The following is a 26,621-nucleotide window of genomic DNA, read 5'->3' on the forward strand; positions in this document are numbered from 1 at the left end:
TTTAGCTTCTGATCAACTCCTGAGGAGCAAGGAGAGGTCACAGGAGTGAGGTGGAGAAGGTGGGGGGGACCCTAGCTCTTAAATGCTGGAAAGCCTAGAGCACGGGGATTTTTTGCCATATCTCACCATCCCCACCACCCCAGGATATCTGCCTTTGAGTCTTTGCATAAGTTGTTCCCTCAGTTTGGGTGGTGGTAGGGGGGGTGGGACATTCAGTCATTGCTTGTTCAAATTCCATCTGGGCTTCAAAGTCTTATTGAAATATTTACCTTCTTCGTGGAGGAACCCCAGCCTCCCAACAACATGCTCTTCGTCAAATCCTTTCTTGCATACATATTGCCTTCTGCTTTGTGTTGTGATAGCTGATGCCCATGTCCTACCTCCCCTGCTAGACTGTCAGTTTCTGAGGAACAGGACTGGATATTTTTCATCTCTCTATGCCCTGCCATGGCACTCAGCTGAAAATGGTACAAATGAGTCCTTGTCTGCATCCCTTACTTTGCATCTGCCATCCAGACAGGATTGGGACCACCTCCTTCTAAAGTTCCGGACACTCTGGGGCCTGTCAATAATGCATTCAAGTCCTCTCTAAGTTGCTAAGGACACCATGCACCCTTTACCCTGTTAGCTCAGGTCTAGGGACAACCAGACAGTAGACAAAAGCCCTAACTGAGCCAGGGATGGCTGGCGGGGGTGACAGAAGAAATCAGTGGCCCCTTTTGTGGGCCTTAATTTCCTCTCTGTAAAGTTGGAGATGTACAGTGGAACACCTGAGTGAGGGTGTGGACAAGGAAGGTTTATTAGAAACCATGGGAAGGAGCATCAGCTCTTTGCCATAGTCCTGGTATCTCTGTTTCCAAAGCCTCCCAGCCCATTATCAATGGGGATTCTTAAAACATCCTGAGAAGTGATGCAAAGTAAAGTGGAAGAGGGAGGCAAAGAGAGGGAGATGTCCCATCAAAATTGGTAGCAAAAAATGAAACTAAAATCCCAACTTGCTGATTCCATAAACTGGCTCTATCTACTAACCCCTGTATGCAGATGCTAATGGAACAAAGGAAACACAGCAAGTAAATCAAACCCCCAAATCCTAGAATTTCAGAGCTGGTAGAACTTTTGAAGTTCTTCTAGATCAAAGCCACATTTCACAGAAGAGGACACAGGTCAGCTTAGGAAATGGTGTGCTTAAGCCCTGGAATGACTCCTAAATCCAATTTTGTTCATTTCTCTCAGCTCCTCATCAAGAGCTGTGGTGAGTCACCAGCTGAAATTGAGGAGAATTGGGATCTTTTCTCACCCTGCTGCCATGTCACCTCCCCACTCAGAGCTCCACTTGTACTTGCGCTCCAGGAGGGGTTTGAGTCGGAGAGTGTGCAGTGGCCACTCAACCTGAGATGGCTGTGATCCTCATCCCGGTTCCGCTCCCAGCCGCGAAGAGCTTGGCAGGGGCAAAGGCAGGGACAAAGAAAAGAGAGCAGGGGCCGCCCGCTTATGGAAGAGAATGAGGGGGGAAGACGGCACCTGGCCCGTATCAAGGAAGGAAGCAGGGCTGGAAGGAGAGGGAGAGCGCGGATTGAAACGCGCCTGAAGCCTGGTCACAACATACCTGTGTTTCTTCAGCTGCTTCCACATCTCCTCCTTCCTCGGCACCTCCTTTTCCTTCTTTGGAGGTGCTTGGTGCTCCCTGAGGGAAGCTCTCCCGTCCCTCTTCCTCCTCCCTCCGCAGGTCTTCTCTGCCGAGCCTCGCTCCCGTTCCCCCAGCTGCTCTCTGTGTCGTCCCCTGCGCTCTGCCTGCTTCCTCCGGGGAGACCCCGACCCCGGGCTGCCCCCGGCCTGCTCCTTCTGGCCAGGTGGGGCTTGGCGCCTGCCCGGCGCGTTCTTGGCTTTGTAAGTCCGCTTCCTCGAGGGTCTCCTCCCGGACCTGTCACCTGCAGGGGCAGGGAATGAACAGTTCTGGCCTCACGGGCCTCGACCCCAGGAAAGTGCCCCCAGCTGTGAGAAATCAGATGTTCAAGATGCTTCCTGGAGCTTATTGGTTCCAAAAGCCACCTCTTTCAGACAGAGCCTCTGGTCTCGGCTGAGAGCTAATGTCTCCCTCCTCTGACCGGCTGGCACTCCCACACTCTCACCTAAACCTCAGCTAGAGACCCAGACACATGCCTTCCTCTGCTTGGGGGTGCAGTCCCTTGGGTCAGAGCTCAGTCCTCTCCTGACGCCCAGGGCCGAGGCCAAGCGTGAGCCTCTGTTTGGTAAGGCTGGAAGACTGAGATGCGGAGGGCCTGCTGGCTCCATTCTCCAAGGGCTGTCCCCTCATGTGCCCCACCTGGCATGAGGGAAGGGATGGGGCGGGGTGGGGGGGTTGGTGAGAGCAGTGGAGTCGGTTCCCATCCTGTGCCTCAGCGCTGCTCCCACGTTGTTGCTGTTATTTTAAACCATGACTTTATAGCACTGGCAAATGGCCCGGCTGAGCAGAATCTACTCTACAGTGTGAACTTTCCCCAACAGCTTGCCCAACACCTAGTGTAATAAGCACAACTATCCCATCTGGGCAGTTACACATTAAATGCAGGAAAAATTGTAATGAGGTTCTGGTATTCATAAGCAACCTCTCCACCACTTACTAGCAGGGTGTCTTTGAGCCAGTCACTTAACCTCTCTGAGTCTCAGCTCATCTCTAACATGGGGATGTTACTACTCCATCAGCTTGTTAATGAACATGACACAGTGACTGACTTCTGAGAACGGACGTCATTACTCTGATATTCTTATCCAGAAATAAGATCTTTTTACTTGTATAAAGAACACAGGTTTGGAGCTAGGCCAGTCTGCCTGAAAATATCAGTTCTATCATTTACTTATCTCTGTGATCACAGATAAATTACTTAACTTTTCTGCACCTCAGTTTCCTCACCTGTAAAATGGCTCTAGTAGCCACTATTTCCCTACATAGTTAGGTTAATTTAAAACAGGAATAAAGGGTCTGACTCATGAGAGGTACTCAACAAAGGCCCTCCTCCTTCCCTCCCGCCTCCAGCCTGCCTTGCCATTTTTGTGCTCTATGTGGGCATCACCTGGAACCTGATCTGGCTGCAGAGCACAGGTTCTCACTTTTCACAGTGGCTCCCCATCCAGGCTTTTCTGCCATGACTAGGGAGATTTTCCCAACAGAGCTGTGAGAGCCCCAACTTTGGGCAGGGCAGGGCAGAGTGGAGTTTCGTCACCCAGCATCCCCAGCAGCAGTCCCATCAGTGATGGAGTCCAGGACAAGGAGTCCCAGGTTCTCAAATTCTTGCCTCTGTCCACTCCTTTTCCAGCCTCTCAAGGTTGTGCATGCAATGTAACAGCCACAGAGAGTTTTCCTCGCTGCTCCCTGACCCTTGAGCTTTACATTCTGAGAAGCAAGCCACCCCGTGAAACAGCAACCAAAACTGGTCACTGGTGGATTTGGGCAGAGTAAGCTGGGGATTCAGAGTCTGGATATTTGGGCCTGAAACCTTGTTCTGCTGGTTATTACCTCGGTAACACTGGGCAGGTTTCTTGTCCTCTCTGAGTCAGTTTTCTCATGAGTATGCTGTTGGTGGTCTACCCAGATCTCCATTATCTGGCTGTGGCATTGTCCCTTAGCTGCTATGCATGTTGGCTCTTACAGTTCACAGCTTCTCCTTTTCCAAGGGAGCCCATGGTTGATGGAAACCATCTTGGGAAATGTCTGGGAGTTTACATCCCTCCCCTCTCCTCAAGTCAGCTGACAGCCAATTGCTAGCTGATATGGGGTACAAAAAGTCCAGTCCTCTGGCCTACAGGCAGAGCAAGTCTGTGGTTCATTCACTCTCCAGAGGTCCCCATGGGATCAGGCAGAGGCTAGACCCCAGCTGAACACACAGCTTTGCTCAGCTCCTTCCCTTGATCTGTCCTGCTTCCCTTACTCCTTGTCTCCTGAGAGCTGCCTTCAATAAATCACATGCACAAGAATCCCCATCTCAGGCTCTGCTTCCAGGGGACCTGATTTATCTATAGGCATCTATCTCAAAGTGTGGTAGGTAAATTCAACTGAGATAATATCTATACAAGTGTGATGTAAGGGGAGCATGCTGGATTTAGCAAACAGAATTTGCTCTGTGGTTCAGAGATAAACTATCCAGAGTTCTCTTCTTGGATCTCAAACTAGGATACTGGTAGAATCCAAGAAGCACAGTGGTGGGCTTCACCCAAACCTGAGGAAGATATTCTGGAGAAAGAAACTTCTAAGCTGAGACCTAGAGTGAAAATAGAGTGTGTGTGGGTGTGTGTGTGTGCAGCGAGTGGGTATAGGGCAGGGTTAGGTAGTGAGTGGGTAGGAAGGACGCCAGAAAAGTTTTAAGCAGAGGTGACATGGTCAGTTTTGTGCTTTTATAAAGGTCTCATTCAGTATTCCAAACCCAATGGACGGAGTTCCTTGATAAAGATACTTCAAGAAACTGTAATCATAAAGGATACTGGAAAAAGAATTGTCCTGCTTTGGCTAAGAAGTTAGAGAAAATAGGTAAAAAATGGAATGATTGGACTTCTGGGTTTCACTCCAATGTGTAAAAAGCTCCATCCTACCAACAAGAAAAAAGCTGAACAAACTGAAAAACAATTCTTCTTAGATCCATCAGAGAATTGAGTTTGTAGGGCAAGCTACTGTCCGCAAACTGGAGAGGCAGAGAATCATAGCTTACCTTGAGCAGAAGCCCTCCATGGGAGCCAGGGCTTGTAGTGCTTAAAGGGAGAGTATTCAGGACTTATTTTAATTAGGTATGGTAAAATACTCAGACATGGAAATGACTGTCATGGAGGAAGAGGTTTTTATACTTACAGATCCCAAGCAACACCATGTCACATAGGGCCACATGAGGAAGCACAATGTTCAGTCAGTAGCAAGGCAGAGAGGAAAAATGTGGGCAAGAGCCTTTATTATGGTTTCTAAGGAAAGGAAAAGGTGAGGCAGGGTAAACAGGGTTAGGATTGGCTAATTTGGATAATTTCAGTGGGCCCTGGAGCATAGGGGCATTCCCTAGTTGTCTGGTACCAGGCCCTGGGGTGAATAGGGCGGGTGGATAGAGGCCCAGAGTATGAGCCTGATAAAAGTTGAGGTTATAAACTCTGGGTTGGTTGGTTTGCATACGAAAGGAAAGCTTGCAGATGAGTTGTTTGCTATCTCTAAGAATTAGCTAAAACTGGGAGGGCTGTCCCTCCAGGGTCAACAAAGCCTCAAGGTGCCAAAGGATCAGAATATAGAAGATAAAAAGCATGGCTATTACTGGTAGGAATACAAACTGTAATTGATGAAATGCTGGAGGCTTATTGTGTACTAGTTTGAGAGTTAAAAACTATGGGGCCCAGTCTTTGGAGGAGGGGGCACACTTTCGTGAATTTTACCTCCTGGGAGCACTAGCAGGTTCTCACTGTGAAGACTGGAGGAAAATCCATGGTGCTTCCAGCAGTGGGAGGGGAAAGTACTCATTTTTAAATATGAAAAGTAACCCAGAGTGTCCTGTTCTCTTTAACAAAGGCCTGTTGTGAGATAATAGAAATATATATTGGTCTCTGTCCCCAGTTCCAGGCACAGAGGTCCTAAACTCTTTGTAAAATCCTAAGAGCACTAGGAACATCTATTCTTCTAATGAGGTGATTCTGATGGGCTCCTGAATGGCTGGATGGGGGCTGGTCACCAGAAAGACCAACCCATGATTAGAAGCTTGGAATTGTCAGCCCTGCCCCACCCCCATCCTCAAGATGGGAGAGAGGGGCTAGAAATGAAGTTAAGAATTGATGATGCCTATGTGAGGAAGTCTCCATAAAATCCCAATAACAGTGGGTTGGGAGAGCTTCTTGATGGGTAAACATATCCACATACTGCGAGGGTGACACACTCCAACTCCCAGACCTTGCCTCATGTATCTCTTCATCTGCTGTTACTCTGTATCTTTTATTTTATCCTTTAATAAACTGGTAAATGTAAATAAATATTTCTCTGAGTTCTGTGAGCCACTCTAGCAAATTAATTGAACCCAAGGAGGGGGTCTTTGGAACCTTGCATCTATAGCTGGTTGGTCAGAAGGACCTGGGCTTGTGATTGGTATCTGAAGTGGGGGTAGGTTGCAGTCTTGGGGAAATAAGCCTGTGGGGTCTGAGTAGGTAGCGTCAGAATTGACTTATACTGTGGGACACCCAGCTAGTGTCACATTGTTGTAAGGGAAAACTTCCATACATTTGGTGACAAGAAATATCAGAAGTGAAGTGTTCTGTGTGAGTAGTAAAGGAGACACATAGGGAAGAAACTCACAGTAGGGAAGAATTGGGTTTTTCCCTATGTGGGAAAGAAAAAAACCAGAGTTTTTCCTTTACACCTATGCTCCAGGGAAACTATTTTACCAGAGTGAGCCTAACTGACCAGAGTTTACCAGCTTTATTGACCTGGAGGAATGGAAATACCCCCACTCCAGCCACCTCTAGACTTCTTGTGTCACCAAAGGCTGGGGGGAGAAGGCTGAGAAGCTCTTGTGAAGGTCACAGCCTAGAGGAACAGGCTCACTAAAGACTGAAATCTAGTCATAGGATTATAGCACTTCTCCTGCCCCATACTTCACCACCACATAAACAGGACTCCAGTATAATAACAGGGGATGACAACAGAAAGAACTGCAAAGCTCAGACTCAAAAAAAAAAAAAAAAAAAAAAGGAGTTCCTAGGGAAACTCAAAACAACAGGAGAGACAAGAACAAGGACACTAAAGGAAATTGAGTCCTCTGGCAGAGGTTCTGGAATTATCAGACCAAGAATTTAAAATAACTATGATTAATATGCTAACAGAGCTAATGGAAAAGGTGGACAACATACAAAAACAGATGCGTAGTGTAAGCAGAGAGATTGAAACTCTAGAGAAGAATTGAAAGGAAATGATAGAAACCAAAAACACTGTAACAGAAATGAAGAATGCCTTTGATGGGCTCATTAGTAGACTGATCATAGTCAAGTAAAGAATCAGTAGAGTGGAAGATATGTCAATAGAAACTTCCCAAACTGAAAAACAAATAGAAAAAAGGATAAAAAGATAGAACAAAATATCCAAAGAACTGTGAGACAATTACAAAATGTGCAACATAGAGTAATGGGGATACCAGAAGGAGAAGAAAGAGAGAAAGGAATAGAAGAAATATTTGAAGTAATAATGGCTGAAAATTGTCTAAAATCAATGACAGCCACCAAACCACAGATCCAGGAAGCTCAGAGAACACCAACAAGGACAAATGTCAAAAAATCTCCACCTAGTATATTGTATTAAAATTACAGAGAATCAAAGACAGAGAAAAAATCTTGAAGGAAGACAGAAGGGGGAAGAAAAAAGCTCATTTTACCTCTAGAGAAACAAGGATAAGAATTATATGATTTCTCTTCAGAAACCACACAAGCAAGAAGAGAGTGAAGTGGAATATTTTAAAGTGCTGAAAGGAAAAAAAAAACACCCCATAGTCTAGAACTTTGTATCCAGCAAAATTATTCTTCAAACATAAAGGAGAAATAAAGACTTTCTGAGACAAACAAAAATTGACTAGACTTGCCTTGAAAGAGATGATAAGTTCTTCAGAGAGAAGGAAAATGATGTAGGTCAGAAACTTGGATATACATAAAGAAAGAGCATTCAAGAAGGAACAAACAAATGGCATATAAAATCTTTTATGTTTCTTACTCTTAATCTAACAGATAAGAGTTTTAAAATAATAATAGCAACAATATATTAGATGACTATAGCTAATGGATAAGTGAAATGAATGACAGCAATGTTAAAGGGATGGGAAGGAGGAATTGGGAACACTCTGTTATAAAGTACTTGCACTACCCATGAAGAGGTATAGTGTTACTTGAAAGTGGACTTGGCTTAGTTGTTAATGTATACTGTAAACTCTAGTGCAACCACTAAAAAAAGGGAAAATGTAGTATTTAGTATAATATGCTAAAAAAGGAGAGAAATTGGAATCATATAATATGCTCAATCAAAACCACAAAACACAGAACAAGAGTGGAAGACAAGAATAGGAACAAAAAACAAGGGCAGTGAATAGAAAACAGCAACAAATATGGTAAATATTAATCCAACTATATCAATAATCACTTTAAATGTCAATGGTCTAAATGAAGCAATTAAAGACAGAGATTGTCAAAGTGGATAAAAAAAGACAACTATATGTTGTCTACAAGAAATCTACTTTAGGCACGCTCGGTCGTCTCGCGTCGGTGATTTCTCCATTCAGTCAAGTTCTCTCGAGGCGGCTGTGCAGTCTACGCTCTCTGAAAATGGCTACAACTTCAGAAAGCTCTGGGGGCTTCCCTGGTGTCGCAGTGGTTAAGAATCCACCTGGCAGTGCAGGGGACACGGGTTTGAGCCCTGGTCCTGGAAGATCCCACATGCCGTGGAGCAACTAAGCCCATGCGCCACAACTACTGAGTCTGCGCTCTACAGCCCACAAGCCACAACTACTGAGCCCGCATGCCACAACTACTGAAGCCTGCGCACCTAGAACCCATGCTCTGCAACAAGAGAAGCCACCGCAATGAGAAGCCCGCCCACCGCAACGAAGAGTAGCCCCCGCTCGACGCAACCAGAGAAAGCCCGCGCACAGCAACGAAGACCCAACGCAGCCAAAGATAAATAAATAAAATAAATTTATTTAAATTAAAAAAAAAAAAGAAATCTACTTTAAATATAAAGACACATATAGACTAGAAGTAAAGGGATGGAGAAAACAATATCATGCTAACACTAACCAAAAGAAAGCTAGGGTAACTGTACTAATTTCAGACATACAGATTTCAAAGCAAGGAAAATTACCTGGGATAAAGTAGGGCATTACATAATGATAAAGAGGTAATTTCTCCAAGAAGACAAAATAATCTTTCATATGTATGCACCTAACAACAGAGCACTAAAATATGTGAGGCAAAATCTGATAAAACTGCAAGGAGAAATGGACAAATCCACTACTATAGTTGGAGACTTCAACACACCTCTATCAGTAATTGAAAGATACAGTAGGCAGAAAATCAGTAAGGACATAATTGAACTGAACAGCACCATCAATCAACTGGATCTAATTGACATTTATAAAACACTTCATCCAACAACAGCAGAACATACATTCTTCTTGAGCTCACGTGGAACATTCACCAAGATAGATAACATTCTGGCCCATAAACATATGTTAACAAATTTAAAAGAATAGAAATTATTCAAAGTATGAGGTAAGATCACAATGGAATTAAACTAGAAATCTGTAACAGAAAAATAACTGGAAAATACCAAAATATTTGAAGATGGAACAACACATTTTTAAATAACACATGGGACAAAGAAGTCTCAAGAGAAATTTTAAAATACTTTGAATTAAATTTAAATGAAAATAAAACTTATCAAAATTTGTGGATGCAGCAAAAGGAGTGCTTAGAGAGAAATTGTAGTACTGAATACATACATTAGAAGACACTTAAAAATCTATAATCCAAGCTTCCACCTTGTGAAACTAGAATAGAAGAGCAAATTAAATCCAAAGTAAGCAGAAGAAAAGAAATAATGAAAATTAGAACAAGACGTCAATGAAATTTAAAACAGGAAAGCAATGGAGAAAATATGAAACCAAAAGCTTTTTTTTTTTTAAAGAGCAGTAATATTGATAAACCTCTAGTCTGGCAAACCAAGGAAAAAAAGTGAGAAAACACAAATTTCTAATATCAGAAATGAAAAAGTAGTCATCACTATTATCCATGGACTTTAAAAGGGTAGTAAAGGAATATTATGAAAAACTTGATGCTTATAAATCTGACAGCTTGGATGAAATAGACAAATTCCTAGAAAGACACAATTTACCAAAACTCAGACAAGAAAAAAATAGGTAATTTGAATAGGCCTATATCTATTTAAGAAATTGAATCAACAATTAATCTTAAACAAACAAACAAACAAAAAAAACCCAAGCCAAAAACCAACCAAACAAACCCCAAACCTGGCCCAGATGGTTTCACTAGTGAATTCCACCAAATGTTTAAACAAGAAATATAATTTCTTTACAATCTCTTCCATAAAATTTCTATTAGGGAATACTTCCCAACTCATTTTATGAAGCTCGCATTACTCTAATACCAAAACTAGACAAAAACATTACACAGAAGGAAAATTACAGATCAATATCCCTCATGAACATAGATATGAACATCCTCAATAAAACATTAGCAAATTAAGAGTTCCCTGGTGGCCTAGTCATTAGGATTCCAGGCTTTCACTGCCATGGCCAGGGTTCAATCCATGGTCAGGGAACTGCATGGCATGGCAAAAGAAAAAACAAAACAAAACAAAAATATATATATGAAGAATAACATACCACAACCAAGTAGGATTTATTCCAGGTATGCAAGACTGATTCAATATTAGAAAATCAATTAATATAATCCATCATATCAACATGATAATGACAAAATATAATATGATCATATCAATAGATTCAGATAAAGCATTTGAAAAAATACAACACCCATTCATAATAAAACCTCTCGGCAAACTAAAAGTAGATGGGAACTTCCTCAACCTGATAAAGAATTTTTACAAAAAACCTACAGCTAATATCACAGTTAATGGTGAGAAACTATATGCTTTCCCCCTCAGATTGGGAACAACATGTGGATGTTCCCTCTTACCTATTCAACATTTTACTGGATGTCCCAGCTAATGCAATAAAACAAGAAAAAGAAATAAAAGGTATACTGATTGGAAAGGAAGAAATAAAACTGTCTTTGTTTACAGATTATATTATTATCTATGTAGAAAATCTCAACGAATCCACAAAAAACCCTCCTAGAACTAAAAAGTGATTATAGCAAGGCTGCAGAATGCAAAGCTAACGTGCCGCGGTGGGTGGCAGTGGGGGGTGAGTCAAGATGGCTGTGTGGGAAGACGTGGAGTTTGCATCTCCCCACAACTAGGGTGCCTTCCGGATGCTGGTGGGGGACTTTGATGCCCAGGAAGATGGGAGGAACCCCCAAGCAACCGGCTCATTTGCTCTGAGGGAAGCCGGCCACCATGTTGTGAGAAAGCTCAAGCAGCCCTAGGGGGACGTCGACGTGGGGAGGAACTGAGGCCTCCTGCCATTGACCAGCATCATCTTGCCAACAGCCATGTGACTGGAGCAGATCCTCCAGCCCTAGCCAAACCTTCAGATGAGACTACAGCCCCAGCCACCATCTCACCCACTCCCTCTTGAGAGATCAGGAGTCAGAACCATATCGCTAACCATCCTCAGATTTCTGACCCACAGAAACTGTATGCAATGATAAATATTTATTGCTGCTTTAAAAAAAAATTTAACATGCCAAAGTCCTATATACCAGCAATGAGAAAATTGGAATTGAAATTAAAAACAAAACATCATTTACATTAGTACCAAAAAATGAAATACTTAGGTATAAATCTAACAAACTATGTAAGGTCTATATGAGGAAAACTACAAAACTCTGATGAAAGAAATCAAATATCTGAATAAATGGAGAGCTATTTTATGTTCATGGATAAGAAACCTCAATATTACTGAGATGTCAACTCTTCCCAAATTCATCAGTAGATTCAACACAGTCCCAATCAAAATCTCAATGAGTCATTTTGTGAATTTTGATAAATTTATTCTAAAGTTTATATGGAATAGCAAAAGATCCAGAAGAGCCAACATAAGAGAAGAACAAGGTTGAAGGACTGACATTACCCAACTTCAAGACTTACTATAAAGCTACAGTAACAAGGCAGTGTGATATCAGTGAAAGAATAGACAAATAGATCAATGGACCAGAATAGAGAGCCCAGGAGTAGACTCACACAAATATAGCCAACTGATCTTTGACAAAGGAGGAAAGGCAATTCAGCAAATGGTACTGGAACAACTGGACATCACATCATATGTCAAGAAAAAAAAAATCTAGACACAGACCTTATACCTTTCAAAAAAATAAACTCAAAATGAATCGTAGATCTAAATGTAAAATGCAAAACTATAAAATTCCTAGTAGATAACACAAGAGAAAATCTAAGTGATCTTGGGTTTTGAAAAAACTTTTTAGATAAAACACCTAAAGCATGATCTGTGAAAGAAAAATTTGATAAGTTGGACTTTATTAAAATTTAAAAGCTCTGCTCTGCAAAAGACACTGTTAAGAAGAAAATGAAAATACAAGCCATATGCTGGAAGAAAATATTTGTAAAACACATATTCAACAAAGAACTTGTACACAAACATACAAAGAACTATTAAAACTCAACAGTAAGAAAAACTCAATAAAAAAAGTGGACAAAATATCTGAACAGATACTTAACCAAAGAAACTATACAGATAGGAGATAAGCATCCTCAAATAACTGGAAGATTGTCCCTACTGGTGACATCAGGCTGAGGGTTCTTAGGAGCCACCCTGAAGCAGACAGCCTTTGGATGTATACAGCTGAGCCCAAGATCCACAGAACAAGACCACAGATTGTTACTTTACGATCTGTATTCCTCTGTTTTCTATTCTTTTACCTATCTTCTATCCTCTCACTCACTTAAGGCTACTTTTAACTGTGTTACTTATAATCCTTGTTTCTAATATTGCTGTTTGCATCCTTAATCACTCCTTGGTATGACTCTAATACACAGCTACAATTCACCCATGAACTGGCAAAAAGGAGCCTTGGGAGCCAACCAGCTTCCCTTGGTCCCAGTTCCTTGTAAGAAATCAGTTGGCCAAAACCAGGTCACTGGTGGCCCTCAATGACTGGTATTGAATCTGGCACAGAAGCCTGCTAGCTACTACCCACAAATTGGACAGGAACTTATTACGTTGGTATACTAATACCGACTCTCAAGATTGCCTCTGACATTACCCAGGCTCCATTTTGGCCCATTGGTTTGTCCTCTAGGAAAAAGAGATCAGCAGGTAGTTTCATTGAAAAAGGAGAAAAACTGGACCTGATTCCAGAACTGAAACCCTAACTACTCTAGGGGAATTCTGGATTTCTTTCTTCTCTCCTCAGGACTCTTCATTTCATACTTTACAAGAGGCCCAGATAGTAGGGTGAACCTTATGATTGAGAGAAAAAAGCAGTCGGACTCAGGCAATGCCACTAAGGCCGTAGAATATATTTCCTTAGAGGTTCAGAACAGAGCTGCTTTAGATATAATATTGACCTCTCAAGGGTAATATGAGTTGTTTCAGGGGAAGAATGTTGTACTCACATTCCTGCAGACCTCTCAGAGATCTTTAACATTACTAAAAAGATCCAGGTAGTAAATGAAGATATCATAAAACTGGGTAATATGTCTAATGACCCCATAGGTAGTTCTGTGGACACCTCAGATTGGGCATGAGATCTGTTTTCTTGTTCAGTCTGGGCACTCCTGGCTCCTGGCTGAAAAGTGGGCTATGTAAACTCTGGTCATAATCCTCTTAGTATTTGTCTGCATTCCCTTGTTCAGATGTGTGATCTCCAGAGTTTTGAATTCTATTACACAGCTGCTGTGCGTCAAATGATCCAGCAAAGGGTCATCCATCAAAAAGAACTGGAAAACCTGATACACAGGTTGATACACAGGTTGAAAGGACCACCAGCAGAAACAACTTTTCAGCAGACAATTGACATGCGATTATGACACCTCAAACAGCAGTGAAGATCTGAATTGATACTCTCAGATATTGATGGTCAGTCCTTCAGCTCAGGATGAAGAATGACCACAAAGACGAACTGAGAACTGAAGCCATTTCCCCACATTCAGCCTGGACATGGAGAAGCCCAATTACACCTTAGTGTCTATATGAAGATGATGTTGTGCTATGCCTCTGTCTTCATTAGCATGACTTTATTTTTCCAGGAATCTCCTGACCAGCAAATGATTGCTCATTACAGAATTTTCCCAAAGACCCATCAGCTCTGCAATGGAAAGCATAACAGACTCTAATTTGCTCCCTAAGATTTTTTTCAATGCTTTGCTTCAAAATCCTGGCCTTGCTGTTTATTGTGGATTGTTATATTGTGAGTCTTACCCAATCCTAATCAAGCCATCACTTTGAAAGTCCTATCCTAAATCAAACTTTCATTTCTTAATAAATTCTGACTTACCTTCCCCTCTCTGAGATATTGTCAAGACTTAGCTTGCTGTAAGCAATAAGTCGGCTTTGTCTTATCAACAGGCTGTGTTGGTGATACTTAGGGAGCCAGCTCTTGCAATAACTTAGATAAACGTATTTTTTTTTAAAAGAAGGAACGAAAGGTGGACTAAAGAAGAAAAGATCTTGGAACTACAGAGGGAGAGTGATGAATTATGGTTGGGATGGTTGGAAATGCTTCACAAAGAACTGATGTTTCCTCTGAGTCTTAAAGGATGAACATGAGTTTGGCAAGAGAAGAAAGGGGTGGAGATAGAGAGGGGTAGTGGTGGTAGTGAGGTGGGGGGATTCTGGGCAAAGGAAATGGGGGCTTGAAGGGCTCCAGTGAAAATGCCAAGAGGTCTGGGGCATGGGTGACCAGGGCAGAGTCGAGTCTCGGGTATGGTTGGTGCTGGGGCAGGGAGCATGGAGAGAGGAAGTTGCCCAGAGAGCAGTGCATACCCTTGGGAAGCAGGGGGAAATCTGGAGGGAGAGAGTGTAATACTGGAGCATCGACCGGATGTGATCTGCATCAAAGGATGATGCTAGCAGCATTGAAGAGGCTGTTGAGGGTGGGGACAGTGGTTCCCAGTCACTGTGGGGCAGACTCTATGAGCATGTTTGTTGTGGTTGCTTCACTTGTTGTGAAGGCAAGAAGAGGCATCAAGCAAGGGTCTGACTCCACCATTAACAATCTCCATGTCTTTGGGACTTGGTTTCCAATTGCTGCGATGACTGCAGTGTCTGATGAGACACCTGGTGTAAGTACACTGAAAAGTACTGAGTGCTAGTTACAGATTCAAAGACAGGTGATTGCATGTGTGGCAGGGTAGGTTTTCTTCACCCACTCCTACCCTAACGTCTTCTCCTTCTCACCTCCTATGGGAAGAGGGTTTTGGTAAGACAATGTAACAACAAATTATTTAAGTGTGATAATAACTCATCCAAGTTAGGAAGCTGTTCAGTATTAGCCATGAAAGATGGGTTTGTCCTACAGATGCTCTTTCCCATGGTCTGAAAGGCTTTGGCCAGAAACAAATCTCCTTCCTCCAAAGACATGGGAGCAAGTGTGAAAAAGTGTGTGCCACCACAGCTGTGATCCCAGGGAAGAGCTCTAGAACTGAGCTAGGCTCTCAGAGAGAGCAGAGGAACAGAGAGGGTGGGCAAGGGATTAAGGAGAAGGGTCTCATGGTCATCAAAGACCAGTTCCATATTGCTTGACAAGACTGAGTAAGAAAGGCAATATACGATTGTAAACTCTTTTGAACTGTGCATCCTCAGTCAGCTAAGAAACAGTTTTCTCTTTGGTAATGAACTGTACCAGGCATTCTTCCAAGCACTGTAGATGTAACTTGGTGGTTCGCATATTTTTTCCAAGCTGTAATTCCTGTTGTAATCTCATTTCCCAACTGAATGGAATTCATGTGGAATGTGGAAAGCAAGCCAGAATTTCCCTTTCAATCTTCCCCAACCTCTTTTACACAGAAAGCAAGCTGCTTTTTTAGTTTTTCTTTCATAGTCAGTTTTCAACAGACTCCACGTAATGCATAATTTAGGAGCTAGGAAGGCAGCTGTCACATTAGGAAGACTTCCAAGCCCCGAATGCACTCGTTTACACTTAACAGGCTTCCTCACGTTTATGCACCTGACTCAAGTCAGAAAATTCAGAGCGAAAAATAGGCTGAAAGGAAAATAGAGAAGCTGGAAGACCCAGTGGGTCTGGCTCACCCTCCAACTCTTAACAGTTAAGTATGTTCACCAAATGATACAAGAGGAGGGAGAATTCTGATCCTCCTTTTCAACTAATGGAATAAAAAATTGTAATTATTTTGAGAAACAAACTTTGTATTCTCAGACATTTTTTTCCTTCTTGTAGAACATAAGCTGAAGGTATAGGATTTAGGCCCCTCAGAGGTGACTCCACAGGAGATTTAAAATGGAAATCTTTATGTAATTGTGCTCCAGTTCATTTAGCGGATTCCCATTATTGAACTTCACTGCATCCCTTGACCATTTGGGTCCCTGAAGTTAAAATTTTGACTCACTTCCTCTTTTCTATGCAGAAGGGAAGATGGCAAGGGGCGGGGAGGAGGGGTGTGTACGTGGCATATTTCAGTAGAAAAAGGTTTGTGTTTTAGGCAAAATGACTTTCCATTTCAGTCCTGCTCAAGGACCATTCGCCCACAGGTGACCCCCTCAAGGCCCACCCCTTCAGGGGTGGCGGAGGGGGAGTCAGGATGGGTGCAGATGGGAGAGCACCTGGAAGACAGCAGGGAAATGGAATGTGGAGGACCAGACCCGAGCATCCTACACACAGTGTCACCAAGGGAGCTGACCCTCCTCGAGGACAGGTCCTCGTCCAGCCCCACTGAGCACCGTGCACTTTCTCACACTCACTCCCAAGACTCTGGAGAGATGTGAGGACTGGATGCGGAGGCAGGTGGGGTGGGGAGGAGGGACAGTGGCCATGGGGCAGCTCTGGGATAGGAAGGAGTGTTGAGATGCTGGTGGTGCCTCCATGACTCCTCCCGCCTGCCCAAGAGCCCTGGCTCCTCTGCACATCTTGCTCTTGGGTGCCCCGCCACACCCCGCATCATGGGGCTGCTTCCCCAAGGGCTCAGAACCCTGGCAGTCGGGGAGCAGTAGGTGCAAGAGGAAGGGCCGGGCAGAGGGGGCAGATGGGGTGGATCCTGGGGCCAGCTCCTCCACGTACCGTGTGCCAGCATGGGGTCAGGACAAGTCCTTCTCAGAATGAGGTAAGGGGATCTCTCCCAGCACCCCCACGCCCACCAAGAAGTCCATCAGCTCCTGAGATTCTGCTTCCTCACCTGTAAGCAGGGCCCTGCCTGGGATGCGAGGAGGAGAGAAGGGCACCGTGACCACATGTCTCCTGACCTGAAGTGCAGGCTGCCCGACCGTTCATGTGGCTCCTGCCCTCCTGGCAGTGGATGGTCTTCCCCCGTTACTTCCGCTGGCTCTTCAGCTCCTTGTGCAGCAGGTCGCCCCCTCCAGGTAAAGCCTTCAGTGGCTCACAGGGGAGCTGTGTCTGCATTCCCGATGGGAAGGTGACCCACCACTGCTGGTATTTTGTGGAGGGTAAGGGTGTGCCCTCTGGAGTCAGGTGGCCTGGGTGTGAGCTCTGGCTCCACCTCCTACCAGCTGCCTGGAACGACGGCCCGACCTCCCAGGCTGGCGAATGTTCACTGCTCCCTGAGGCTCAGCTCAGTGTCACTAACTCTGGGCCTCTCCCTTGACTCCTGTGGCTGAGGGCAGGCCCTCTCTGAGCAGCACTCAGCCTCCTCCCCAGTTAAACTACCTGCATTGGGAGGGCTCCTTAAGGTGAAAGGGAGGGAGGGAGGGAAGCAGGAGAATGGAAGAGAAGGCTGGGTGGGTGGCTGGGCCTTGGGGCTCCCCAGGACACCTTACCCCATCTCACCTGTGCCGGGAGGGCTGCTCCTCGCCCGCCCCCGCGCACCACCTCCTCCTGTAAGAGATGCAACAGGGATGATCCACTGCCCTTTGGAAAGTCCCCTTCCCTGCACTGCCCCATCTCACTGTGGGGACCCTCAGAGGGTTTACAGCACCTCAGAGGGAACCAGGCTCCAGCTATTTAACTCAACAAGCTCCAGAGTTCCCAGTCCTGACATTTCTTTGACACCCTGGAAAGTCATGAGGTCAGAACATCTCCACAACCCCGGACAGACAGATAGAGAAATCTGTGGAAGGGATTGCTAAGGAAAGGTGACTCTAACCAAGACAGGGGCGGCTGAAAGAGCCCTGCGGGCTCTGATGGCTTCTGCCGCTCAGTGTTAATGCAGGCACAGGGCAGGTCGTTTTTAATCCCTCCAACAGCCCTGCAACGGGGCCACGGCTGCCTTCATTTCATAGATGAGGCAGGGAGAGTTTGGATAACCAGACTGAGGCTGCTCAGCCAGCAAGTGGCAGGCCCTGCACTCAAACCTGTGTCCCTGCGCCTCGAAGGCGCTGTCTGTTTCCCCATCCCCTGCTGCCCAGGAAACCTGGGAGTGGGCAGAGATGAGGATAAACTCACCTTCCTCCCCAAGGCCCTTTAGCTGGCAGCTCATGGTCAGCAGGGCTCGCTTGGTCCCCAGGCTGGCTCACAAGGCTCGCTCATCCACGCACACCTTCGGCCCAGGGTGTTTTGAGGCCCTCATGGTGGCCGGCCTCCTTTCCTGGCAGCCAGTGCTCCTTGGCTTGTTTGAGATTGAATGTGGAGGCGGGTGAAGTTTGGGAGAGAGGCAGGGCAGGAGGCGGTGAGTTCCCAGCCCTTCAATCCAGCTGCACACTCCTCTGCTCAGGTTTCCCGGCAAAGAGGCGGTGTGGCCTCATGTTTCAGGCATCACTTACACACGAGGGGCCCTGGAGGGGCCAGAAGCTGCTGGCTCATCTCCCAGCAATGATGCCACTTGCACTCCTGCCAGGGGAGGTGTGAGGATCATCCCAGGGTTCTTTCCTTCTGTCTTGAGTCACTGGTTGGGACAGGCACCAGGGAAATCCTAGGATGTTTGTGAAAGTCATCATCAGGGCTTCTATTTAAAATGCAGATTCCCGGGCTACCACTGGGCATTCACATGAGCCCTGGTCTGAATCCTGATGCAGGAGTCCTGAGCCCACTTTGATGAACTGTTCCTGCTCCCACTATACCTGCTCACTCACCAGCTCTTCCCACTGCTGCCTGGTTTCAAAAAAGGCAGATTTGGCTGCACTGAAAACCATGACCAGACTTTCAGAGGAACCCTCTGAAAGGTAATCACAGCCCTCAGCGTCCCCTGTTCTTAACCTGGGTTCCCTGGCACTCTGAGCGTCATGGATGGAATTTTGTGGGTCTGTGAACAGGAATGGAGGAAAACATTACGTCTTCATTTTTTCTAGCCTTTAACTGAAATTTAGCATTTCCCTCAAAAAATGTGTGATTTTGTCCCCAGTAGGAGTCACGGACATTTTCTTTTCTTTTTTTAATTGAAATATAGTTGATGTACAATATTATATGGTACAGGTGCACAATACACTGATTCACAATTTTAAAGGTTATGCTCCACTTACAGTTATTGTAAAATATTGGCTATATTCCCTGTGTTGTACAATATTTCCTTGTAGCTCATTTTATATACAATAGTTTGTACTGCTTAATCCCTTACCCTTATATTGCCCCTCCCCGCTTCCCTCTCCACACTGGTAACCACTAATTTGTTCTCTATATCTGTGAGTCTGTTTCTTTTTCTGTTATATTCACATTTGTTGTGTTTTTTAGATTCCACATATAAGTGATATCATATATCTGACTTATATATATTTCTGTTCGACTTATTTCACTTAGCATCCCTCCAAGTCCATCCATGTTGCTGCAAATGGCAAAATTTCATTTGTTTTATGGTTGAGTAGTATTCCGTTGTATATATATATACCACATCTTCTTTGTCCATTCATCTGTTGTTGGACACTTAGGTTACTTTCATATCTTGGCAGTTGTAAATAATGCTGTGATGGACATTGGGGTACATGTATCTTTTTGAATTAGCGTTTTTGTTTCTTTAAGATAAATACCCAGGAGTGGAATTGCTGGGTCATATGGTAGTTTTATTTTTAGTTTTTTGAGAAACCTCCATACTGTTTTCCACAGTGGCTGCACCAATTTACATTCTCACCAACAGTGTATGAGGGTTCCCTTTTTCCCACATCCTTGCCAACATTTGTTGTTTGTATTCTTTTGATGATACCCATTTTGACAAGTGTGAAGTGATATCTCATGGTGATTTGATTTGCATTTCCCTGAGGATTAGCGATGCTAAGCATCTTTTCATGTGCCTGTTGGCCATCTGCATGTCCTCTCTGGAAACATGTCTGTTCAGGTCTTCTGTCCATTTTTTAATCGAGTTATTTGTTTTGTTGTTGTTGTTGAGTTGTATGAGCAGTTTATATATTTTGGATATTAACCCCCTATCAGTCATATCATTTGGAAATATTTTCTCCCATTCTGTAGTTTGTCTTTTCATTTTGTTGATGGTTTCCTTTGCAGTGCAAAAGGTTTTAAGTTTAATTAGGTCCCATTTGTTTAGTTTTTTTTTTTTATTTCCTCTGCTTTAAGAGACAGATCTAAAAAAATATTGCTATGATTTATGTCAGAGTATTCTGCCTATGTTTTCCCCTAGGAGTTTTATGGTTTCTGGTCTTATATTTAGATCTTTAATCCATTTTGAGTTTATTTTTGCATGTGGTATTAGAAAAAGTTCTAATTTCATTCTTTTACATGTAGCTGTCCAGTTTTCCCAGCACCACTTTGAGAAATAAAATATTGCCTGCCATATCAACAAACAAAGGATGTCACAGTCATCAGTGATTGTAGCCCTCCAACGCTGAGCTCGTGAGTTCCTGAGGGAACTCAGGAAAGAAACAAAGAATACCTGCCATCTAGCAGCCATCATGGGGACTGCAGCCACTCCCAGCAGTGAGCCTGAGGGAACTCAGGATGAGAAAACACAGGATACTGGCCCCAGATAGCTGAGGTGCATATCAAAGGAATGATTTCAGTGAGCCCAGAACGTTGCATCTTCCCCTACATAGAAAAGCACTAAATTCCTTAACTTGAGATATCTGGTTTTCTTTAATTAACAATAATCTTTTGATGTTCAGACTACCTGACCCTTGTTGCAATACTCCTATATAGTCTGGCACCCTCCTCGCCTCCTCAGAGCAGTTTTCTCAGGGTTACTTGAGATGCTGCCTCCGGGCTTGAAGTCCTCAGTATGTCTGCTGCATAAAACATAACTTTTAGTCTACGGCCATACCACCCTGAATGCATCCGATCTCGTCTGATCTTGGAAGCTAAGCAGGGTCGGGCCTGGTTAGTACTTGGATGAGAAACAGGGCAGAGAGCCAGGCTTTGTCTCCTGAGGACACTTTAAGATAACAGTCATGGCAGGAACAGAGAGGGGCTAAACCCTGTTTGAGTAAAGGATCAAGAGGTCCCATATTTCCCATCCTTGGGGCAAGGGAGACACTGCACATGTGCAGGAAGGCTCCTCGGGGTTAAAAAGGAGGGGACACCACCCCAGAATAGGTGATACCAAGGCCGTCCCATAGGCCTCTAGGCTGTAATCCATCTTGGAAAAAAGTTGTGCATGCATGTTGGGGAGGGTCCTAGGGCAGGGCAGGTGTGGAAACAGAAACCAGATAATTGGCCAAAGGTAAACAAAGACCCAGAAGAACTGTGCTGTATAAATGACTTAACCGCTTCTTTACTACGCTCCTCATTAGGGAGGATGCCCACATCCTTTCTCTACAGGTGCATCTCTGCCTTGCTTCTGTCTTAACTAAACAAACTGTTTCTCTGTGTGCTCTCCCACTTGTGCTGTGTCTCTAATAATAAACTTTATACCTGTTTTTACAGTTTTTGCCTCCTTGAGAAATGCATTTTTCAGTGGGTGCAAGGGCCAGGGGAATTTTGCTTCTAGCCTCTAGCCCCTGGTGGACTAGTGGCTAGGATTCCTCGTTTTCATCCAGGCTGCCCAGGTCCAATTCCTGGGCAGGGGACTAAGATCTCACTTCAAGCCACCGCTCATTGCTGTCTCTCCAAGATCACTTACACATGTTATTTATCCTTCCTGAGCCTCTGTTTCCTCATCTGGAAACTGGGGATAAGAGGACCCCTTCTGGGACTTGTGAGGGATAAATGGATGAAGGCAGGTAAAGGAGCCTGCACAGGCCAGAGAACTCCAGTAGATGGAGAGCACATCCCACTGCCCACACATGGGAGGTGCCTGCTTCATGCTCTGGGCCCTCCTGGGCCTTGTTCACCTCCCCTCACTCCATGTTCTCTATCCATGCCCCTCTGTGCCCTTGGCAGCTGTGCAAAGAGGGCTTATCTCTTCCTTCTTATAGGAAGATCCCAAGGCCAGTGCCAGGTCAGCCAAGAAACTCTGCTCACCTGTCAGCAGGGAAGCACCTGGACTCAACCCAAGCCGGAGTCCAAGAACAGCTCTTCCAAAACGCTGCAGCCGAGCCCAGTCAGAGTGGCTTCTCCACTTCGAAGTGATGTTTCTCAGGCTGTGGGTAGCACTCTTCCCAACCAGGGGAGAACCTTGTTAGAGCAGGTCGAGCCACACCAGGGAGTCTCGGGGTCACTTGCAGTCCCCCTCCTGCTGCCCTGCTGCATGGGCTTCATGTCCCACCATACTGATTTCGCCTTGTCTCCCTCCTGCTAGAGGACAGTGGAGTTCTTGCGGGCATGAGTCCAATACCTCCAGGGATGGGGAGCTCACTCCCTCTTTAAGCTGCTCTTTTCACTCACATACACACTGGCTTTGGGGAGAGTTCATTCTGGTGCCTATTTCTGAAAGCTTCACAGACACAGAAGGCTCACCATCAGAAGCACCCAGAGTGCTCCTTCCCAGGTGGTCAGCCACACACACAAGTTTTGGTCCTTTGCATCCATCCAAACCAGTCTCTGAAGCTGAATCCAGCCTCTGTACCCTGATGCTAAATTAAATCTCGGAGACAGAATTTTGGGTGAAGTAGAAAAGAATAGCTTTATTGCTTTGCCAGGCCAAGGGGGCCACAGCGGGCTAATGCCCTCAAAACTGCGTGTCCCCACTTGGAGAGGGTAGTGAGAAATTTTATAGTAATGGTTCAAAGAGGGCATGATCAGCTCATGGACATTATTCTGATTGGCTGGTGGTGAGGTAAGTGAGAGTAAGCATCATCAACCTTCTGGTTCCAACCCGTCTGGGGTCTGGATATGGGCAGCACACCTTTGTTAACCGTTAACGTCTCTCACCCGGTGGGGGTGTCAGTATCTGGGAAACAGCTCACAGATATTGTGTGTCTCCCCTGATGGGGCACCAGGACCCTGTCCCAAGGCTGCACGGTTGTTTCTCTTGACTGTTTGTTCCTCCCTGGTCTCGCATCCCCTCCCTTCCCTAATTAACAACTGCTTGAATCTGCTCGTTGGAACTCAGGGAAGGTCATGGAGGCTGAATGAAGCCTCTTTCCTGTAATCAGAGAAGTGGGGGACACAGAAGGGCTTTGTGCCCAGGAGCCCCACAGGCCCTGCTCGGTGTCACCCCCAACCCACTTGCCACAACTCTTTGATTGCACTGGCCACACTTGGCGACTTGAATCTCTCTCCCTCCCCTGTGTTCCCGCAAGTGTGAGGCAGCCCTTGACCCTCCACAATGCTAGAAAAAAGGAGGTACCCCGTCTTGTTTGTGGGGAGGGATCAGGGGACCCCCCAGGAAGCGGCGTGCTGAATTGAGTTTTAAACGTGAGGAGGGTATCTTGGGCTGAGGTAACAGCAAGGACAGGGCAAGAAGTCTGCCACGTGTCCTTTGGTGGTGTTGCTGGGTAAGTGTGAGGTGAGGCCAGGAGGAGGGTGAGGCTGATGGGCAGGCTGGGCAGACTGTGGAGGAGACTTGCAATCATATTTCAAGGATACAGCACCCTGAAGGGTTTTGATCAAGGGCACAAGACTCTCAGACAAACAGAGGGTTAGAAGCAGGTGAGTTATATGACCTCTGTGACGCCGAGTCACTGAATTCTAAAAGTTTTGCCATCCTTGAGGAAATCCAGCCGTTGGATATGGAGTGTCTGAAAACAATATCCGACTCCAGCCACCAGCAGGAGAGAATAGGTATCCTGCCTGGTGGCCTCTGGTAGTTGCAGGGCAGGTGGGGCAGCCATGGCTGTGGAAGATCTTTCCAGGTGTCTGGCTTGGGTATTGTAGTTACACTGGTGTCCACATTCTTTATACTCCTTTCCTGTGGAGATTCCGAGTCCACTTGAGATGGTCAACATTTTGCCAGATGTCTGATTCTGGCTTATATTCTCCTTGCATCTTTGCCACTTCTCCAGGACGGTGGGTACACGAGGACCCGGGCACACAACTCCACTGGCCTAGGTGGCAGGTTTCTTCAGAGGATGAGGAGGTGGTGTACCTGATACCATCTCAAGAAGCCCTGTAAGAAGACAAGCTCTGCTCCTTACTTGGGGAGACGTGGCAAGGCAGAGGTCAACACTCCATCCACGGGAAGGAACTGCATCCCGAATCGTCACGTGGGGGCTGGTGTCTGAGGAGATCCTTCGAGCCTCTGGGAGGATTCCTTCTCTCTTTTGCCCTTGAGTTTTGCCTCAAGAGTTGTCTTTTCTTTGTGGTGATTTCACCATGACTATAAGGTGAAATCTCTTGATTTCACATATTTGCAAGTTTTAAGAAAAGCAATCTACTTTGAGGACAGTGAGACCAAATCAGGGGGTGCAAAAACACATCTTTTAACTTTTCATAAAATATTTTTTCTTTTTTTTCATTCTGCTCAACACAGGATCTAGCTAATTAATACCTGAGTTACATTTATTGGACATTCAACTCAACATAAATAAACATTGCTCTGAAGAGTAATAATATTGGAGTGGTATTTTATCACGATGATGAATATTTCTATTGCTAAGGTTAAGGGTGGTAAGCTCTGTAGTAATTCTCTTTCATGGGTGTGGCTCGATCTGAGAAAATAAAACCCTAAAATCCAATGCAACAACAACAAAATGACGTGAGATTTCAACAAAAGTCACAGGCATCCAAATCTGATGGTCCTTTTGTCTCAAAACCCCTCATTAATGGGGAAACTACTTGGATCACCTTGTTAATTTAGCTCCCCAATTAAAAAAACATATCTCTATATAATTAGCTATGGGTATCTGCTTACAAACATCCAGTGTCCCTCAGGATGTTGTAAACCAGCACAATGGAGAGGATCCAGTGACAGGAGGGAACGCCCTCCCTGGATAAGGTGAGCTGGCCGGTGGCCGGGTGCTTACCTTCCACCTACTAAGCTGCACCAAAGAGCTCCCTGCAGGGAAGTTTGTGGTGCAGGGCAGCAGCGGGACCATAGAGATCTGGACGGCAGCCATGTGCCCTGCAAGCTTGGAGGCATGTATTAAGAACAGGCTGATTCTAAGGCTCCTTTGGGCAGGCTCTTTGTTCCTCAACTTTCCTAGATCAGCACTGAGGGTAGCGCAGAGCCCTGAAAATGTTCGCAAAGATCTGCTGTGTTGTGTCTGCCATTCTGGACTCTTTGTCAGGAAGGGAGACCCACACCCAGGTATTTGGGACCTCAGGGAGCACTACTCCCAGGGAGAGGATGATTCTGGCCAGATGGAAGCTGAGCAGATCAAGAGACCTGGCTGGTCATGACCCACGGCCCACGAAGAATACTGCAGCCAGGCGGTGTACGGGGCCATGGGCTTTATGCGTCTGCTTCTTTCCCCTCCACCCCAGGAGTCAGTCAGGCAGAGAGCTGGGAGCCAGGACTCCGAGGCCCTGTTACTTCTGCCCATAGGGGATAAGGACAATTAATAACTGGAATGCTCCTCACAAGCAAGCCATTTACAGATGTCACCTGAATCAGACAGGTGACAAATCCCTCTTCAGCCCCCATTATATATATATAGGACATAAACAGGATACTCCATTTCTTCATCTGTTTGGTGGAGGTAATTCTGCTACGAGTCCTACAAGGGTGCTTTGGGGATAGAGGGAGTCATGTGGCTATAACAGGAACACCCTGAAGCCCTGAAGAGTTCAGAGGGGTCCCCTCACTCACAGCCCCACTTTTAGCAGAGCACAGACTGGGGGCCCTTTCCTCTGCTCCTTGATGCACCTGCTGCAATGCTCTTTACCACGGCGGCAGAGAGGTCAAATTCGCTCCACTGCTGCCCACCTCTGGCCTCTGCTGTGCTCCCTCGGGGCCATGTGGCTCTGGGAGCAGGGTGGCTTCTCCTGCATCCCACAGAGCAGCACTAAACCCAGGACATGGTGTGCAATCGCCTGTCATCAGCAGATTGCGGATAACCAGGTGTGGTTGTAGCAGAGCCCTGGGCAGGAAATCCCAAACAGGGACAACTTAACAGCATGAAGTTCCTTGGCTGCTTGTGCCCTGCCCCCCTCCCCCAAGTTTTTGAATGCCACCTGCCATGTTGTTTCTAGAGTTCAATCCTCCTGGCACGATGCCTCTCATCTGATAAACTAGACTGTCAAGTTGATCATGCACAGAGTGGGGTGGAGAAAAAGACCTTTACTGAGCTGTATATTCCCCATGGTTTAAGATCCCTGGGAAACTACCAGCCGTGTGGTTGGAATGCTGCTTGGTGAGCATGGACCATGGGAAGGGACCGGAAAGGGTGCAGGGGGCTTCACTTGTTGAGATGCATGTATCTGTCAGGGATAATACTGACCCGCCTCAGTGATTTGGGTGAACTCTCATGAGTCCTCACTCTTTTGATGTTTGTTTTTATTGTCTGGGGGTTCTTGGCTATCTGTTTATATTTAACCTTGAGGTACTGAAAAGCCATGTGGAAGCTTTCTGCCCATGGGCAAGCCTTGCTGATGGGGGGGCCTCACTTTAGGACAGGGTTTCTCAACCCGAGCATTATTGACAT

General features: G+C 45.4%; 1 protein-coding gene across 1 annotated transcript in view; it reads right to left on the bottom strand.

Annotated features, from left to right (window-relative positions):
• The window catches only part of TMC2 (transmembrane channel like 2), an 83,887-nt gene extending 66,764 nt beyond the window's left edge, over nt 1-17,123 (bottom strand). The window contains 2 exon segments of the mRNA XM_007195813.2: nt 1,607-1,928; nt 17,070-17,123. Coding sequence (XP_007195875.1) covers nt 1,607-1,928; nt 17,070-17,097 — 350 coding nt within the window. The 5' untranslated portion in view covers nt 17,098-17,123.
• Between the last annotated feature and the right edge of the window lie 9,498 nt (nt 17,124-26,621).

This window comes from Balaenoptera acutorostrata, chromosome 15, assembly GCF_949987535.1.
Source record: "Balaenoptera acutorostrata chromosome 15, mBalAcu1.1, whole genome shotgun sequence".
Lineage (NCBI taxonomy): Eukaryota > Metazoa > Chordata > Mammalia > Artiodactyla > Balaenopteridae > Balaenoptera > Balaenoptera acutorostrata.